Below are 18111 nucleotides of genomic sequence, written 5' to 3'. Positions count from 1 at the left end.
ACTTTGTCTGAAGCTTCAAAAATTTATATTGAAACACTAACATCTGAAGCTTTTCCTTTACTGAAAAGGTGAGTGGCTTGATGCATCCCATCTGATATTAATTGCCTTTTTCAACTATGGATTGTGTTATTTATAAGATATTGAGCTTTTTGTTTAATTTATTTTGTTATATCACCTCATTCTTAAAGGAAGATGCAATACTTATTATTTATACAAAGTTTCCCCATAGGCTGTGTAGGGAGTTACGCTATTTGAAGGTGATTACTGATCAGCTCATTTGCCTCATGGTGCAATTAAAGAACAGTGACTACCAATTCAGGATGTTTTCACTGCCTTCATTGTATATTTGAATAATGCCATTTCCATTGGAACATATTTTTTTACACATTCTGGTAACAACATTCTCGTACAGGTCAAAAACATGTACTTTTTACAATTTTTCTTCTCATCCATGGACAGCACAATGGCATGTATAAAGGAACAATAAAAACCACTAGGCACATGGTGGACATACTCGTATGCAAAAATAACAGCCACTGCGATGGCTGAGAAGCAAACCTGCATCATCTGCTTGGAAGGCAACTATGCTGACCATTACACAATTGCGTAGCTAATGTTTCTAATGCCACGATGCGTTTGCTTCCCACCTGCTGGCAGCGGCCCAAGGTAATAGTAGATGTAGTACGTCCATTACGAGGTAGGCAAGTGCATTTGGACAATATCTCCCTGCTGTATCTACTGCTGACATTAAAGAGAGAGAGAGAGAGAGAGAGAGAGAGAGAGAGAGAGAGAGAGAGAGAGAAAGTCATTCTTTAGAAATAAAACACAAACACATGTGCACGCAAAAGTTGACCTCTATCATAATATACAGATAAATTCCATCCTTTACCTTTTCCCAGGTTCTGTTTGTGTTTCCACTGAAGATTTGGATCCTGAGGGCCTATTCAACTCACCACAATTATTGCGTCTTCTGTGCGACGAGTGTTCTAATTGCTAATAGTTATGTTAATAGCTCATTACAATAATGCTTACAATATTAATAATGTGTGTTACAACATAATATGAGGGATTAAAAAGGAATGGTGCACAAAAATAATTTTATCCACTCACTTTCAGAAAAAATAACCACTAACAGCTCACTTTCACACACAAAACTTTGTCTTGGGTAAGGAGGTAATTAATTCTTGATTGTTTATGTAACTGAGAGTAACTTTATTTCAAATAATAAAAATTAAATTTCTATACACAAATATCTGTATGTTGTCTTTACATAGATACAAGGATTTTATGTACACAGTGGAGGGATTACATTAGCATTGTACATGTGATATGATTTGCAGCTTTGGGCTGACCACAAAATAAAAGTTCTCTAGCTTTCACTGACCTCAAACAAAGCATCACATCTTGTCGAAAAAAACTATTTTCTTAGAAGCATTTTATATAACAGTTCTCTTTAATCACATATGTGCAATATATTCTTTACTCTTTTAGGAAAATTATGGAGTTGTACTGGCATATCAAAGTATTGCCATGGGAATAGTAGGGAAGGGACAAATCATATGATAAAAACAATAATATATCACTGAGTAGAGCATTGGGCAACATTCTAAGGTGATATCTGAGTCACGAACTCATGTTAATGCAGGAGTACATCACTCATTTCACATATAGCAATAATGGTTTCAAACAGATAATAGACATGAATAACAGAATAAAATTAATTAAAATTCTTTGTTATATATCAACAATATGGTCCCTACAAATGCCTCCAGCTCTTGTTTTACATATAACTGTCTCTGTAACAACATGCTAGATAACAATTATTATCTTTACAAACAATAAAGAATGATTTGAAAGAATGCACTGTTAACAAAGCATACACATCTGCTTTGCTTCTGGGATGTGGGGAAGAAGAAGCAGCAGCAGCCTTCTTAACCATAAAACATAAGAGTGCAAAATCTTATAGATAAAACATTTTCAAGAAGTTGTACTATAGAAAAAAATAACAGAGAAACAAAGATCCGTCTATATCATTTAACCTTTTAGGTCTTCTGTAAAAATACTTCAAATTTTATGGCAGGAAAATAATGAAGCATATTTATTACATAAAGAGTACATTTGAATAAAACTGTAACACTGAAATAAAATGCTTTAAGGCCTCATTATTTTCAACTATGTCACACATTTCAGTCTTAGAAATGTTACCACTGGGGGGCTTGAACTTGTTTTAACACTAGAAATGCTATTCGCATTACACACAGAAATGCCTTTGAAAAATTTTAAAATGTACACAGGACTGGCTTTTCTGCGACTTAACACAGTTCACTCCAATATCGTTTAGCACTCTTCCACCTTTCGTAGCATTACTGAGATGCACTAGGCGTGCCATTGTTATTGCTTGTAGGAGTGTTAGCGCCAGCTGCCAAATTGTCTATTTCTCTTTGCGCTCTAGATATTTTTACTTTATCACGTGGTGTTCCATCTTCACCAGTTTCCATCGCAAACATCTTCATCTTCTCCTTAAAGCTCAGCTTTTCTGGTACTTGGCCAATCCTTGTTGACATCTTTTGCTGTTGTTGAGCGGCCAATAATCGTGCCCTAGGATCCCTACAAAATAATAATACATGCAAAAGAATTATGAATGCATCTGCACAAATGTAGTATAATATTACACAATGATGCTTTGGATTACAGCCAAAATAAGCTAATGACCAAATCTAGAGGATTACAGATAACATGAACAATGTTTTCCTAAAACTCCTACAAATAATGATAATTATTGATCATAATATCTGTACAACACTCTTAATTTGTCAGATGTCTTCTACAAATATATTTACTTTTTTTATATGAGGTTCGTTGAAATGAAACCTGGTCAGTGCATCTACCTTTGCCTTACACATGAGGTGGCACCACATAACTGAGGGTATGATGGCGTTATCTATTGGTAGAGAGACTGATGCATGCGCACAGTTTGATGTTGCATAGTGCTATTGTGGTTTCATACTGAAGAGAAGGTGGTCACACAAGTTATCATCAACTAACGAACATACAGGTGAGTAAGTAGGAACGAGGAGTGATTCGATTTTTGGCGGCGGAGTGAGTTGGAGATAATGAAATGTATCAACAGGTGAAGACTGTGTACGGTGAGTACAGTCTGAGTCGTTCAAGTGTTGTGGAATGGTGCAAACAATTCCCTGAGGGGCGTGAGTCACTGGAAGATGGTGCTAGTCCTTGACAGTCTAATTGTGTCATCACACTGGAAATGGCTGCAGAAGTGAATGTTTTAGTCTTGGACAACCACAGAATCATCATGGTCAAGACCCATCAGTGTTTGGACCTCTAAAACAACATCGATATGCAACGGGCGACGAAGTGTGTGACTGGGTCCAGGCCTGGATCCGACAGCAGCCTACTAACTTCTTCAAGCATGGAATTGACAACTAGTGTCGCAATGGGATAAATGTGCTAACAGTTTTGCTGACTATTTTTGAGTATGTGTATGGTGTATAACTACATTTTTGGGTTAATAAAATCATTACCATTACTGTACACTAGTAACCGTGTTTCATTTGAATGCCCCTTATATAATGTGAAGTGCCTGTTACAGACTAACTGGTACTTATATTTCACATCCAGTGGTCTTGTGCTCCAATTCTAAGCAGGGTCCACCCATTAAATGGTCATGGGAAAGCAACTGCAAACTACCTACTCTATGCTATTGCCTGGGATGAAAATATCGGTATCCCACTTAGCTCTTCTACAGTTATGTAACAAGGAAATTTGGTTCTGCCTCAAGGAAACACAACTGTTCTTATTTTAGTACTCAAACATGGTCTAGAGAAGTTTCTCCATCTTCAGTGGGTTCATCTATTCTTTTAGTAATACACATTGGTGTTCACATCGCTGTCTGATAGTTTCAGCACAGCTGTAATGATTACTGCCTTCCAGTATGTCATTTTTTGTAGATGTCATGTTTTCATGCTTCCACGGGGTGGTTGAGTGGATCTTTGTAACGTACACTGTTTCGCTGCGTGTTAAAAAATTGAGTGTGGCAGCTCACATATTTCCTCACGCATCAAGAGAATGAAGTATCAAGGGGAACATATGCAACATCTGTATTAGTAAGCGACTATTCCACAACACAGAATCAGCAACAGGTTGTCTGTCTCACGGTTTCCAGGGATAATAAAAAATTGGTTTTCAATATTCTGCATAATTATTGCCCAAATTTAAAAAAATTAAAATGCTGTCATAACCTAATTACTAATTCGCATAACCTTGTCAAAAATTAACACAATAACACAATTGCTACAGTTAGAAATTGTGTGCTTGTCTTGAGGTAGCATAACTGATGGCGTACAAATACTCAGACTATTCACCCAGAATTTGAGAATGAAATTTTATACTTAATTTCAAATTTTAATGAAACTTTTAATCACTGGCACCATGCACAAAATTAGAAAGGAAAAAAAGTTTATCGCTTGCTATTCCTTCACTGTTGTTCATGTAGTAAACCTTTAGCATCAGACATGACATTTTAATTTATTAGAAACTCTATTTGTAGGAAAATTTACAGGCAGTATCTACAAATACCACTGAATGTACCTGCATGATTACAACATTGTATGACACACAGTTTCAGGAGATTTGTCGTAATAGACAGAGCAAATGCTTGAAAAACTTACTTTTGCTTAAAATAGGGCACAAATTACCCGAGTATATTATCAAGTGTTTCATAATGAGAGCACTTAGTTACTTCCAACAAACATAAAGCATGATTTCAAACCTTTTTCTTGCTTACATGCTTAATGTCAAATATTTAATACATTAACTCACATGTAATCAGACACCTGAAACCGTTTTATACACGGGTGCTTGATCCTTTAAAGAATTGGGGGTTTACTGCTATGGTATAATACAACAGATAGCAATGTAAACATGATGTAAGTTATCACTGTATGGACACTGGCCACATGCAAGTAATTCTGACAGGTACAATGTGCAATCTGAACTGTACCATAATGACACCCTGTTCCCCTACCAAGCCTCTTGCAAGGGAAGATTGATGAAAAAGATGAGTGGTGTTTCTGTATTCACCATTAACGAATTATTTTGTCAGTTGCAGCAAAAGGACAGTGCTACCCTTCTGTTAATATTGTGAAAATATATTTCTTAAATGAAGTAGAAACCACACTGGAAGTAATACATGGAGGAGAAGAGGATACCCAGAAAGGATGAAAGGAAAGGGAAAAAGACTAAGAGACAGGTGGCCGATAGGAGTGAAGGGCTGTGTGCAAAATGAAGACTGGGTCAAGGTGGAAACAGAGAGATGGTAGGAAGATAGAAGAGAGGTATTGGTTCCAAACAGATTCTGCCAGCAGCTGGAAAACGTAGATGATGATGATGATGATGATGATAGACATCCAATATTTCACTAGGGGTTTCACTGTAACTACAAGTCTTTCCATGAATTAATTAAAAACATATATGAGGCATGTCCAGGAAGTAAGCACTGTTTTGCAAAAAAACTTCTAAAACATCTTTTTTACAAATAAATATTTATTTTTACAAGAAACAGCATTTCTTAAACTATTTTACTACATAGTTGCATTATTGTTCAGATATTTGTCATAGCGATGAACCAACTTTTCTGTGCCCTCTTCATAGAAAGATGTCGTCAATGAATACAGCTCCAGCTGAACACTGTTTTTTGAATCATTGTCACTGATGAAAGTGTGCTCCTACTAAATCACACTTTAAGTTCAAGAACGAGAGGTAGTTAGAGGGTGTGAGACTGGGACTGCTGGCAGGTGATTTAACTGCTCCTAACTTACTTAGTAAATAAGAGTGACACCAACAGAAAGGGGATGTGTGTGTTCATGAAGCAACAAACAGCCTTGACTGAGCATCCCACACCTTTTGCTTTGAACTGCACACCAAACTTTTCTCAATGTTCCACAGTATCATACCACATTCACAGCTTCATCTTTAGGAAGAAACTCAACAAGCAGAATGCCCTGTCTGTCCCAGAACACAGTGAATGTTTGTTGTTGTTGTTGTTGTTGTTGTTGTTGTGCTGACAATGTTACTTTGGATTTTTGTTTTTTGGGGGATTGTGAGTGCCTCCATTGCATCAACTATTGTTTTGATTCTGTAGTGACATGACAAACCCAAGTTTCGCCACTGGCAACAATTCTGATTAGAAATTATCTCCCTAGCCACTGTATCAGATACAAAATGTCAAAGCACTGCCAAGTCGCTTTGTTTCATGGAGATCCGTAAGCATTTTCGGAACCCAACGAAAACACAATTTGCAAAAAAATTAAGCAATTTTTAACAATTTAATGCAAAACAGTTTTTGAAATTTGTGAAAACTCATCACAAAGAATTCTTATTGTGAACCACCTGTTTTCATAAATTTCATCATTCATTTTTTGAACCAAAGCATCATTGACAACAGAAGGCTACCCATTCTGTGCTACATCATGAACACTGTTTCACCCACTTTTCACACTATTCCATGAGTTGTAACATTTTTCACCATAAATGTCCACAAGTTTATGGTGAATTAGACCTAGTTTCATATTCTTTGTCTTCAAAACTCTTCACAGTTGGCGGGCTCAGAGATTTCAAACATTTTGAATGACCACAAAGAAATGTAAACACAACACAATCTGGCTGTAATTGTATCACTTGAAAGACAATGAACCAGACAGACGATTGCAATACTATGACACTTAATGCTGTGATGGCAGTGGAACGAAATGGTACTGACTGTCTGTACATGCCTCATATTTACAGAATGATACAAACTTACCTCACAATAATTCTGTGACCAAAATAGCATTAGTAAGTCAACAACAAATACTTCATCTAATCCATTTACATCTGTTTCCCCCTCTCTTCACACAAATTCTCCCACCAACCTGCATTCCCTGTTATCACCTTGTTTTTAATTTTTGTCTACAATCTCACTGTATTTTCACATCAATTTTAATTCCCTTTCACCTTTCACTATTGGCCCTTACCCACACTTAATTTGTTCCACACTTTTTGTAACTTTTAAGGCAGTCTGGTCATGGTGGCCAGAGTGGTCACATGTTTGAGTGTTGTGCTTGTGTGTTTTCTCCACTTAAGAAAGCCTTTTAGATGGAACATTAGACGTATAGGAGTCTTTTCACTGTGTCTGTCTGCAGCTTAACTACACTGTTGTCATTTTTAGAATGGAGAATTAATTAAATGTGTTTCTTACTTGTAAACTTCCTGAGCACCTATAACACCTGGCGTGTTGCTTGGGAAAGAGCCTCCTTCTGGACTCTTTGGTGATGCCAACAATGTTTCTGCTTCATTTATGAAATGCTGCAACATAAAACATATTATGTTATATATAACTGTTCTGATGTTTCTCAGGTTTTACAATGTTATATTTAATGTACTCAAAGATGCAGGCAAGCTGCATTTTTATTGTTTACAAAACAGAATGCTGCCTTACGAGCTAAAAATTATACTTGTGACATTAAGCTTAGACTACTACTTTGTGAAACTGATGACAGAATATATGGAAATTATGGAATACGAATGTATGTTTCTCCTATATGTTATGTTTAACCAATGCGCGGCCTCTATTAGTGTGCAGTGTTCCAGATGTGAGATACACAATTAAGCAGGTTTCTATTAAGAAGGACAAACACTTTACTATCAAGTACAATAAAACTACCACAAATTAAACTTACTTCATTCATTTAACATTCTGTTGCAACTAATCATTCAATAAACTTACATTGGGATCTTCACGAATTTGGTCAAGAGGCGGTGGCTGGCTCGGTGGGGCAGGTGGAGAGGAAGTGGGCGGCGGATCATGGAATGATACTCTCTTGACAGTTGTTGTGGTCGTCGTGGCTACAGGAGAAGAAACAGGTGTGGAAACGTGGCCATGTGCCTGTCCTCCAGCTGTGGCCCGTAGCACACTCTGCTGCTGCGACATGACAGCAAAGGAAGAGCCCCTCTCAGGTGGCTGTGGCGGAGGAGGTGAGGCAAGCAGGGAATCTAGGCGCTGTGCTGCACCACCACTGCTACCTGTGCTGTTCTCCGTGACAGCACCCTGCAAGCAAAGTATACATATCACTATGAGTGTTTTCTGTATTTATTAGTGTACCAAATAACTAATTCCAAGAGCGACCCTGTAGTGACTACATGCAACCTAAACAACATATGAGCCTTGCCTGCTTCAGCGTACTGTCCTAAAAGAGCAATATATGAGGATGGAACTTCTGCTAATGAGGGGAAAAAAAGAAAGAAAAAAAGAAGAAGTAACGCACCTGACACAGGTATGATACAAGAGAGTGGGGTGGGGTGTTGGTTGAGGAGGAGCAGGGGGAGGAGGGGGAGGAGGAGCAGGGGGAGGAGGAGGAGGAGAAAAGAGTACTACTTAGAGAAACTCATCCAGTACTGCAATGTTGAGACCCTACATGTTTGAAGTAATTAAGTGTGACTGAAACGTTAAAACTGCATGTAGCTAACAGTTATTCAATTTGGAACATCACTCGGACGGAGGAAATTGTAGAACCAGTTAGTAATGTGAAAAATCAGGTAGTAATGTGAAAGACAGTGACTGTGATAAAAATAATAATAAAATAAAAATAAATAAATCTGTTTGAAGTCATGCATAAATCAACAAGAGCACAGAGAAATAAGGGCTACAAGCTGGAAATCATAGATAATATCTGAGTGTGCAAAACTAATGTGACGCTGAAACTGTTAAAAAGGATGTTTTTTGATATATTATAATGTAAGTCTTTGCTGTTTTCTGTAGCCTGGTATCATTTATTCTGTGCGAACATACTATTAGCTTTCAACTCAATAAATCTGCATTGAAAAATGAAAATCCATTACAAAATGTGGATAATTTGATCAATGTGGCCCATGATGCTGGACTACTGCATTGCAGATACACCAAAACTCATACAGAAGCCATCACAAAAATATATTTTTTAATGAAAAAAATCAAGTATTAATAAAAAATAAGGTCTTAAATTATTTTGAAACTGCGAAACTTCAAATATGGATATAGCACAGCATAATAGCTCTATTATAGGTAGTGGACAATCTTATCCAGCTGGAAGTTTGATGGTACATGCACTAAATACTGTTGTGTATTTGCAGTTCCAGTTATTAAGAAGGCTATTTTTACATGAAGTTATCAGCTTTCACTGTCATATTTGAGAAACAGGCTGGGAACATACCAAATGCACCATGGTCAGACATCACTGTGCTGCTTGCCAAGTAGCAGTTTTCTCCACGTCAGTTATGACCAGAGCCATTTCTCAATACATTATTTCATTGCAGACTTAACAAATATTTAGAATTCTGTGTTTATTTGGTGCCGATGAGGTCACATTAGACAGAGAACATGTATTTCCCAAACTGAAGTGTAGAACAAACTATACCAGTATGATCTACACTTCAACAAAATATATTCATTCATTATGTTCTGTACACATTCAGGGATTGAAACAAGTCAAAGCATACATTTACAACAGAAAAGCAAATCAGAGGAGCTGAATCTGCATACCGCACTAACAGTAAATAATCGCTATGCTGCTTTAGGCTATTCCATCTTATGCCAACTGTATTTAATCGAATGAATTAGAAAGAAAGCTGCTACTCCTCAGCTCTGCTAACTACAAATGCAATAAATATACTACAACACAGTAGAATGGAGTAGTACGTACACTTGTCAAGAGTGAAATTTGAATGTACCGCATCATTTTCAGTGTATCTGTATTCCAGTAGTCAAATATCATAACCCACCATGATCACAGTACCCTGATCTTTACCATAGGCTGTCCAATTCAACATGTTTCAATTATTTTGTTGGAACCTAACATTTGCACTTGTGATGAACTGAGGAAGAACACATAACACAGCAAACTTCCATTTAGGGAAATGCATCTGTTAACAAATACTGTTTCAAGCAAAGGTTTCACTTTTTGCCAAGTAGCACCTCATTCATGACTACTGTGAATCTGCTGGTCACAATGACCAAGAGTGGCAGCACAGCTCACTGCCTTGAACTTTTTAAAATGCTAGGAATCTTAACTTGTGAATGTAATTTTCAGAGGGTTATGTGTGTAAAAATAAGTATTGACTACTATGTTACAAATTGTTTAGTATATAATTAAGAAACTAGAAACAGCTGTAATTTGATCTGGACAGAAAAATAAAGTTAAAACTCAAAACAGTTTATTGCACATTGGCATCAAATTATATAATAAAGTACCACAACATCTACAAGACACAAATACTATATGCTCTTTAAAAACAAAACTAAAAAATTATTTTCAAAATGAATGTTTTTATATTGCAATGGAATACTTGAATTAAAACGTACTACTTATTTTAAAATGGTCTGTATTATACTATACGTAGAAATAATAATTATTTAAGACTAAAATACAAATTTAATTAGATTAAAAGAAAAGTCACTGGAAATTAATGTGCAAGAAATTAATTTTAAACTGTTAATTTTTTCCATGTTTTGAATGACGAAATCCATACAATGTAAATTGTTTCAAGGATTAATAAAGAAATCAGTCAATCATCTGTTGCACAGCACTGCCTCAAAATCTGGAAGACGTGGATCATCAACCAGTGTTGAGCAAACACACAGCAAATTGGGTTAGGAGCCATAAAATTTCACACTGATGTGACAGTATGCAAACATCTATCTGTGTACTATCTGATAACTGAATGAAGGATCACTTTAAGTTAAAGTAGCACTTGCTTTATGCCCTTTACTGTTTCATGCTTGCAGGGCTGACTGACTTAACAATCTCTGTAAAAGTTAAAATCTCTCCAATTTTACTGTAACAATCACTTCATAAAGTAATATGTCATACAGTGACACATCTCTCTTGTTTAAAATAGGAAATGTGAGTGCTATACCTTGGATCTGTCAGTTTGCTCTGAAGATGGCTGAAAGGTATGCAGCCCACGTATCAGTTGAAGAAATCTAAATGGATCAACAAATACAATATTGTTTGACTTTTCTTGCCACTAATCTTCACACCTTTTCAATCTCATCTATTCAGCAGTCTCCAGACAGCCTGGATCTTCATAAACCCAATCCAACATCTCACTGTTCCAAAATTACATCGGAATGATTTGAGGAACATTCTATACATATAAGGGTGCACGTTGGCTACCTATATCAACTGGACTCAGTGCCTTTGAGAACATATGATTTCCCAACAAGCAAGGTGTGCATGAATTGCCTCCATTATATCCAATCTCTATGAATTGAGGGTGATGGATGATTGGATCAGGATGGCTCCCCAATGCTCTGATGTCTCATCGAGTCCATTCCACAATGCTCCATCACCTGGGAGGAGGAAGTCCTGCATGCTACTCGGGGCATTATTCAGCTGCTAACAAGTTTATACATATCAAGAATACTAAATAAATTGCACTTCCTTGTAATCAAGCAGAAGAGAGGGAATAAACACCAACTGCAGAGTATTTAAACATTTATATTTGCTCATTTTAAAGTTTCACCTACCATAGGAGATGATGCCCCCGGCCCAGCATTTGCTGGTGGTGGCGGCGGGTATCCATTGTAGTGGCGATAGCGACCACCTGGTGGAGAAGCTGGACCATTGCTTGTGAGGCTTTCTAGCCGCAATGGGCCAGGTTTGGGAGCCATGGTGGGCTGCCGTAAAGGTGGAGACACCTGCTGGTGCTGCTGCAGCTGTTGCTGCTGCTGCTGTATCTGGTGCTGCTGCTGCATGTGTTTCTGTCGCAGTTCTTCTTCCTGAACAATGTGTAATAATATATTTAATGGGTGGGGTGATGTCAGCATCTGATGATTTATATATATGCATTCATGTCTTTTGTGCTGACTATCAACAATGCAGTTTTGTTTTGTAAACTACATGAGCCCATGAGAGAGGTAGTTATTTGAAGACTAAAAAAATCACGAAGCACGACAACCTCTACAATGCAATGCAAAGGCATTTTTCAATTTATCAATCATGGAGAATACATTGGTTATGATACCTGGAGAGGATGACAGATAACAGCATGCCAAATTGAAAAGCTGAAGGAAAATTGTATCCATCCATTGAGGGACAGGGGAGGGCTGTTGCCCTGCTTCCTCCCTGGGGCGGGGGAGTGATGTTTGTCAAGAAAACTTATATTCTGCCCCATGCACAGACATACGTATCAATTCAATTCATTATCAATCTGAAGAAAGACAGAACTTTTAATGGATTCCGACTGAAAGCCATTGTATCCAAATCCATTTGTCCTGAAACAGTAAAACAATTTTGCTGTTTGCCACTATTCTCCTTGCAACTGAAAATGCCAAATGGCTATTGGTTCTAAAGCTGTACCTTCAATTTGTGTTGTTTTGTTTTCCCACATATCACTGGTCAATGTAAAGAACTGGAAAAATTCCGACTACAAAATGTATTCAAACGTATCTGAATGTGACATTCCTGGCAGCAAAATAATATGTACAAATCCTATAAAAGTTATATGCTCTCAGTCAAGCATGCTGCAGGCAGTAAGCACTTGTTATGGAGTGGTAGCAATAGTATGTTTGGAGATTATTTAACACAGTTTATCGATGGTTATGAGTTTTATGATGTAAGAACTTGTGTAATGTATCCTGGTCCCTTCCCTCTTCTATGAAACTAGTATGAATTGTCACGAATTCCCAACTGAGATCTAGGGTGCACATTTGATACCACTGGATGCAAGGGATGACCAAGTTAATTGGATGATCAAGTAGTATGTTGGCTGATGCTGCCAAGATGGTTAAAAAAACCGAGCTGTATGGAGGCAGAACGTTGCAGAGGTCAAGGTCCTCAAGTGCAGAAGAAGAAGAAAAGAGAAGAGGCAGCACTGTCTTTTATATAAATGGATATACACATACACAGATATTCATAGATGGGTTTACAATGTGGGAACATGAGGAATGGTTACAAAAATATATGGGGGAGCAAAAAGCACTAATTTTGGCAGAAGAAGACTGTATGAGGCTTTATAATTTCCACGGATGTGCCGAGTGGCAAAACTTTTTACTGCATTAGGACAGATCAGTAATTACCAAAATCTTGAGCTTGCAAAATAAGGTTATTCCATATAAGAATAGAAATTACTTTTTTCCCTTTAAATGCATTTTGCTATCAAGATAAATTCACTGAGCGATTTACTCAAACATTTAAGAGATGCTCATGCCCAGATCCCTCCAACAATGCATAAACTATGAAATACACTTACCCTGCGATGTGTTGCTTCCCTCACACGCTCCTCCTGTTCAAGTTCCGCCTGCCTGCGACGTGCAGCAGCTGCTTCTTGCTCACGTCTTGCTCGTTCTCTTGCAACACTATCATCTGCAGCTTGTTGTTGTTGTTGTTGTTGTTGTTGTTGCTGCAGCTGCTGCTGTTGTTGTTGTTGCTGCTGCTGCTGCTGGTGCTGAACAGGGGGACGTGGTGGCAATGAGTTTTGTGAAGGTTGCGTTGTTGGCTGTGGTGGCTTAGGACTCGCATCAGATTGCAGTGTCGCCATGCGCAGAAGGCCTTGCACACGTTCGATGCTCTCCTGCAAGTACAATAATTAGTGCAACGAAAAACTTAAATCACCAGAAGACTAATGTCTACAATGTGAGTTCTGCAGACCTCAGCATTATTATTAGACTAATTATTTCAATAGTCATCTATCATTAATATTAAATTCCAGTTATTCTGGTGAAATAAAAGAGGGGAGAAGGATTAATTTGAATCCTGTAGAGCTTCACAAGTTATCAAAGAGAGCAAATCATTGATACCTAATTATCTTTTAATATATCTAAAAAGAAAGATGATGAGACTTACCAAACAAAAGCGCTGGCAGGTCGATAGACACACAAACAAACACAAATATACACACAAAATTCAAGCTTTCGCAACAAACTGTTGCCTCATCAGGAAAGAGGGAAGGAGAGGGAAAGACGAAAGGATGTGGGTTTTAAGGGAGAGGGTAAGGAGTCATTCCAATCCCGGGAGCGGAAAGACTTACCTTAGGGGGAAAAAAGGACAGGTATACACTCGCACACACACACATATCCATCCACACATACAGACACAAGCAGACATATTTAAAGACCAATTTTGTTTTCTTTTGAACCATCAGTCTTCTGACTAATTTGATGTGGTACATCATGAATTCCTCTTTTGAGCCAACATTATCTCACAATGGCACTTACACCCAATGTTGTAAATTATCAGTTTGATGTATTTCCACCTCTGTCTTCCCCTACAGTTTTTCCCCTCTACAGCTCACTCAAGTATCAAGGAAGTTACTTCTACGTCATAATACAAGTGTTTCTTTCTTTGCTGAATTTGTGAAGAACTGCCTTATTCCTTATCTTATCAGTCCACCTGATTTTCTGTATTCTTCTATAGCACTATATCTGAAATGCTTTGAATGTCTTCTTTTTCAGTCTTCCCACAGTCCATGATTCACTTCCATACAATGTTGTACTCTGAATGTATATTCTAAAAAAATTCTTCCTCAAATTAAGAAGTATGTTTCATACTAGGAGACTTCTTTTGCCTAGAAATGCCATCTGCTAGTCTGCTTTTTATGTTGTCATTGCTTCATCCATTACGTATTATTTTGCTTCCAAGGTAGCAGAATTCCTTAACTTCATCGACTTTGTCATCTCCAAGTTTATTACTACCCTTTTTTCTGCTATTCCTGATTACCTTCACCTTTCTTTGGCTTTCAGTTTCTTCAAGTGACATTCATTACACTGCTCATTTCATTCAACAGGCCCCATAATTCTTCCTATCTTTCACTGAAATTTTAATTGCAATCCTAAACCTATCTTTAATTTTGGTCATTGCTGCTTTAATGTGTAGACTGAACAGTAGGGGCAAAAGACTGCATCCTGTCTTATATACTTTTCAATCCAAGCACTTCATTCTTGGATTTCCTTTTTTATTGTTCCCTCCTGAGTCATGTACATACTATATACTGCCTGTCCTCTAAATGCTTACTCCTATTTTTCTAAAAATTTAGAGCATCTTGCACCATTTTACCATGTCAATCTTTCCATGACAATAATTCCTATGGAGGTGTCTTGATTTTTCTTCAATCCACCAATTATCAACTGCAATGTCAGAACTACTTCTCTGGTGCCCTTACCCTTCCTAAAGCTAAAGTGATAATCATCTAGAACTTTCTAAATTTCCTTTACATTCTTCTGTATGTTATTTTTGTCAGCAACTCGGATGCATGACCTGTTAAACCGACTTTGCAATAGTTTTGCACTTATCTGCCTTTGCTATCTTTGAAGTTGTGTGGATTATATTTTTCCTGAAGTCCAGTTACGTGTATCCGGTCTCATAGATTATAAACACCAACTGCAATAGTCATTTGGTTGCCACTTCCCCAATGAATTTAGAAACTCTGAAGGGGTGTTACCCATCCCTTCCATTTTATTTCATCGAGGGTCTTCCATAGCTCTGCTGAACTTTAACTTTAATGCAGATCCTATGTGTCTTCCATATCGACTCGCATCTCTTCTCCTACCATCAAACAGTTTTTCCACATTTCAGAGGTCTTCATTGTACTCTTTCCATCTATCTGATCTCTCCTAAGCACTTAACAATGAAATTCCCACACAACACTCTTAATGTTGATGCCCTTGTTTTTGATTACATGAAAGGATGTTTTCACTTTTTTATATGTTGAATGAGTCCTTTAAATAACTGTTTCTTTTTCTGTTTCTTCACATTCTACCTGCAGAAAATTTTACTCTGGCTTCCCTGCACTTTTTCCCATGTATTTCATTCGTAAGTGGCGTCTATTGCTGTATTCTTGTCTTTCCCTGGACATTTTTGTATTTCCTTCTTTTGTTCATCAGTTAAAGAACTACTTCTGTTACTCAAGTTTTCTTTGCAGTTACATTCCTTGTAGTTATGTTTGTCTGTCTAATTTCTATGGGGGCCCTTTTTAGATCTGCTCCTGGATACACTTAGCAATCCAATACCTAATTTCAGAAGCTCTGTCTAGCTATGATATAATCAGTGGTGGCTTCTGAGTGTACATTATAGGTGTTCACAAATTTTTAGATTTGGATAAATTTGTAAGTGTGAAATTAATGCCATCTGCTGTGTAACAGTTATATTATAACTGTCACCAAATTTATAAAACTACAGCCACTGCCAATAATAATAATAATAATAATAATAATAATAATAATAATATGATGATGAAGAAGAACTCGCAAATGCCAGCAAGTGTAAGCAGAGAGAGATACAAACTGATGGACACTGAAACAGACTGAGATCAAGAATAAGAGGCACACTGAAATGGTGCAGTGTTTAATGAACTGTGCAGTGTGACATACAAACCCGATCAACCAGAATTATCAATATTGTGAAAACTAAAGTTGCTACTCACCATATAGCGGAGATGCTGAGTCGCAGATAGGCTCAACAAAAAGGCTGTCACAAATATAGCTTTCGGCCAGTAAGGCCTTTGTCAAAATTAGATGACAAACACACACAAACACATTCACACAAACCAAACTCGCACACACATGAAACTGCAGTCTCAGGCAACTAAAGCCACACTGTGCTGCCTCAGTTGCCTGAGACTGCAGTCATGTGCATGCGAGTTGTGTGTGTGTGTGTGTGTGTGTGTGTGTGTGTGTGTGTGTGTGTGTGGGCGCGCGCGCGCGCGCGCGCGTGCGTGCGTTTCACAATATTGTTACATTCCATCCTGGATTTTCCATTGTTTGGTTTTTACCTAACAACCAGATTTATGTTATACTAGCTTTTGCTTAGCCACTTTAGGTGAATTCAAATGCTTCCTTCAACAGAGCACTGCTGATTCATCTTCTCCTCAACTGAGCAAATGTTGAATGATGCAGATGAGCTGTACAAGCAAAATTTTCATGGGGAAACTGAACTGTAAAATGGCAAACCAACCTGGTCTTCATCACCCTCCTCATCTTCATCCTGCTTGGCAGCCTCCTCAGCTCGGCGCTGGAACTCCCTCTCAAGCTTCAGTGCGCGCAGCTGTTCCTCCTGCTGTGCTGTACGCTGCGGCAGAGCTGAAAGTTCTGCTATTTGCTGGTCCCGCCACATGCGAGCAGCCTCACGGCGCCGTTGCATCTCCTGAAACAAATATGGAAACAGCATAAAATTAATGCTGCTATAAACAATATATTTATCTTGTTTACATTTGCAGCCATTTTTCCTCAACTGCTACTTCAATTGTGCTTTATCCCATACACTATGGGTGAGCAGAGCCCCCTCCTGCCCCTTCTTTATTGTTGTCACTGCGTCTCACACCTGGCTTCAGTTAAGCGTCACAAAGTTAAATTTGATTTTTTTTTATAATTGCAATATAACTAGCTGTGTTGCAAACAGTACAGAAAACCATAACATGTTTGGATGAACACGTGAATGAAAAGTTGCAAAATGGTTGAGAAAGGCTTCAGAGACTTTTGATAAAAATAAAATTTTGTTGCAAACTAGTGACTTTTTTATTATTGTAGCTTTCATTAACTCTCAAGAAGAAAAGTTCTTCAACTGTTTGTCACCTACAGCACTAGGCATTCTCTCCTATTTCAGGTATATCAATGATATTTTAGTCACCTACAAAGGACCTGTTGATGGCATTGACTGTATTTTCAATCTTAATGAACTCCTTGAGAAAATATCCTTCACCAATGAACTCAAAAACAAGGCCCGTCAACTGAATTTTCTTGACTTGATGCTTACAGTAGAAGAAAATAAAATCTCATTTAATGTTTTTTTTGTAAAGAAACATACCGATCAGACTGTACCTGCATCTTCCATGCACTCACAATCTCATAAAAATGCTTTCTTTCACTCTACTATTCACAGACCTATTTCTATTCCACTCTCGAAAGAGAAATTCGTGGAAGGAATTAATTTAATCAGAATGATAGCAGTTAATAATAAATACAAACCTGCCACAGTGGATTAACATCCTTAAAAAGAAAATTGTCGAGTCCAGCCTAAAGAAGAAGTTTTTTTCTATTCCTTTCTTGGGGCCCATCTACTACAAGATTCGATGCCTTCTTCATAA

At 37.6% G+C, this 18111-nt stretch overlaps 1 protein-coding gene across 1 annotated transcript in view; it reads right to left on the bottom strand.

The window, feature by feature from the left end:
• Positions 1 to 1194: 1194 nt before the first annotated feature.
• Positions 1195 to 18111, bottom strand: part of LOC126204449 (afadin) — a 711881-nt gene continuing 694964 nt past the window's right edge. The window contains exons 30-35 of the mRNA XM_049938836.1: positions 16983 to 17171; positions 13285 to 13605; positions 11561 to 11812; positions 7784 to 8104; positions 7256 to 7362; positions 1195 to 2607 (exon numbers count right to left, since the gene is read on the bottom strand). Of these exons, the coding sequence (XP_049794793.1) occupies positions 2364 to 2607; positions 7256 to 7362; positions 7784 to 8104; positions 11561 to 11812; positions 13285 to 13605; positions 16983 to 17171 (1434 nt within the window). The 3' untranslated portion in view covers positions 1195 to 2363. The remainder of the gene's footprint in view (positions 2608 to 7255; positions 7363 to 7783; positions 8105 to 11560; positions 11813 to 13284; positions 13606 to 16982; positions 17172 to 18111) is intronic.

Source organism: Schistocerca nitens, chromosome 9 (genome assembly GCF_023898315.1).
Source record: "Schistocerca nitens isolate TAMUIC-IGC-003100 chromosome 9, iqSchNite1.1, whole genome shotgun sequence".
Taxonomy (NCBI): Eukaryota; Metazoa; Arthropoda; class Insecta; order Orthoptera; family Acrididae; genus Schistocerca; species Schistocerca nitens.
This window is presented reverse-complemented; position numbering and strand designations above follow the sequence as displayed.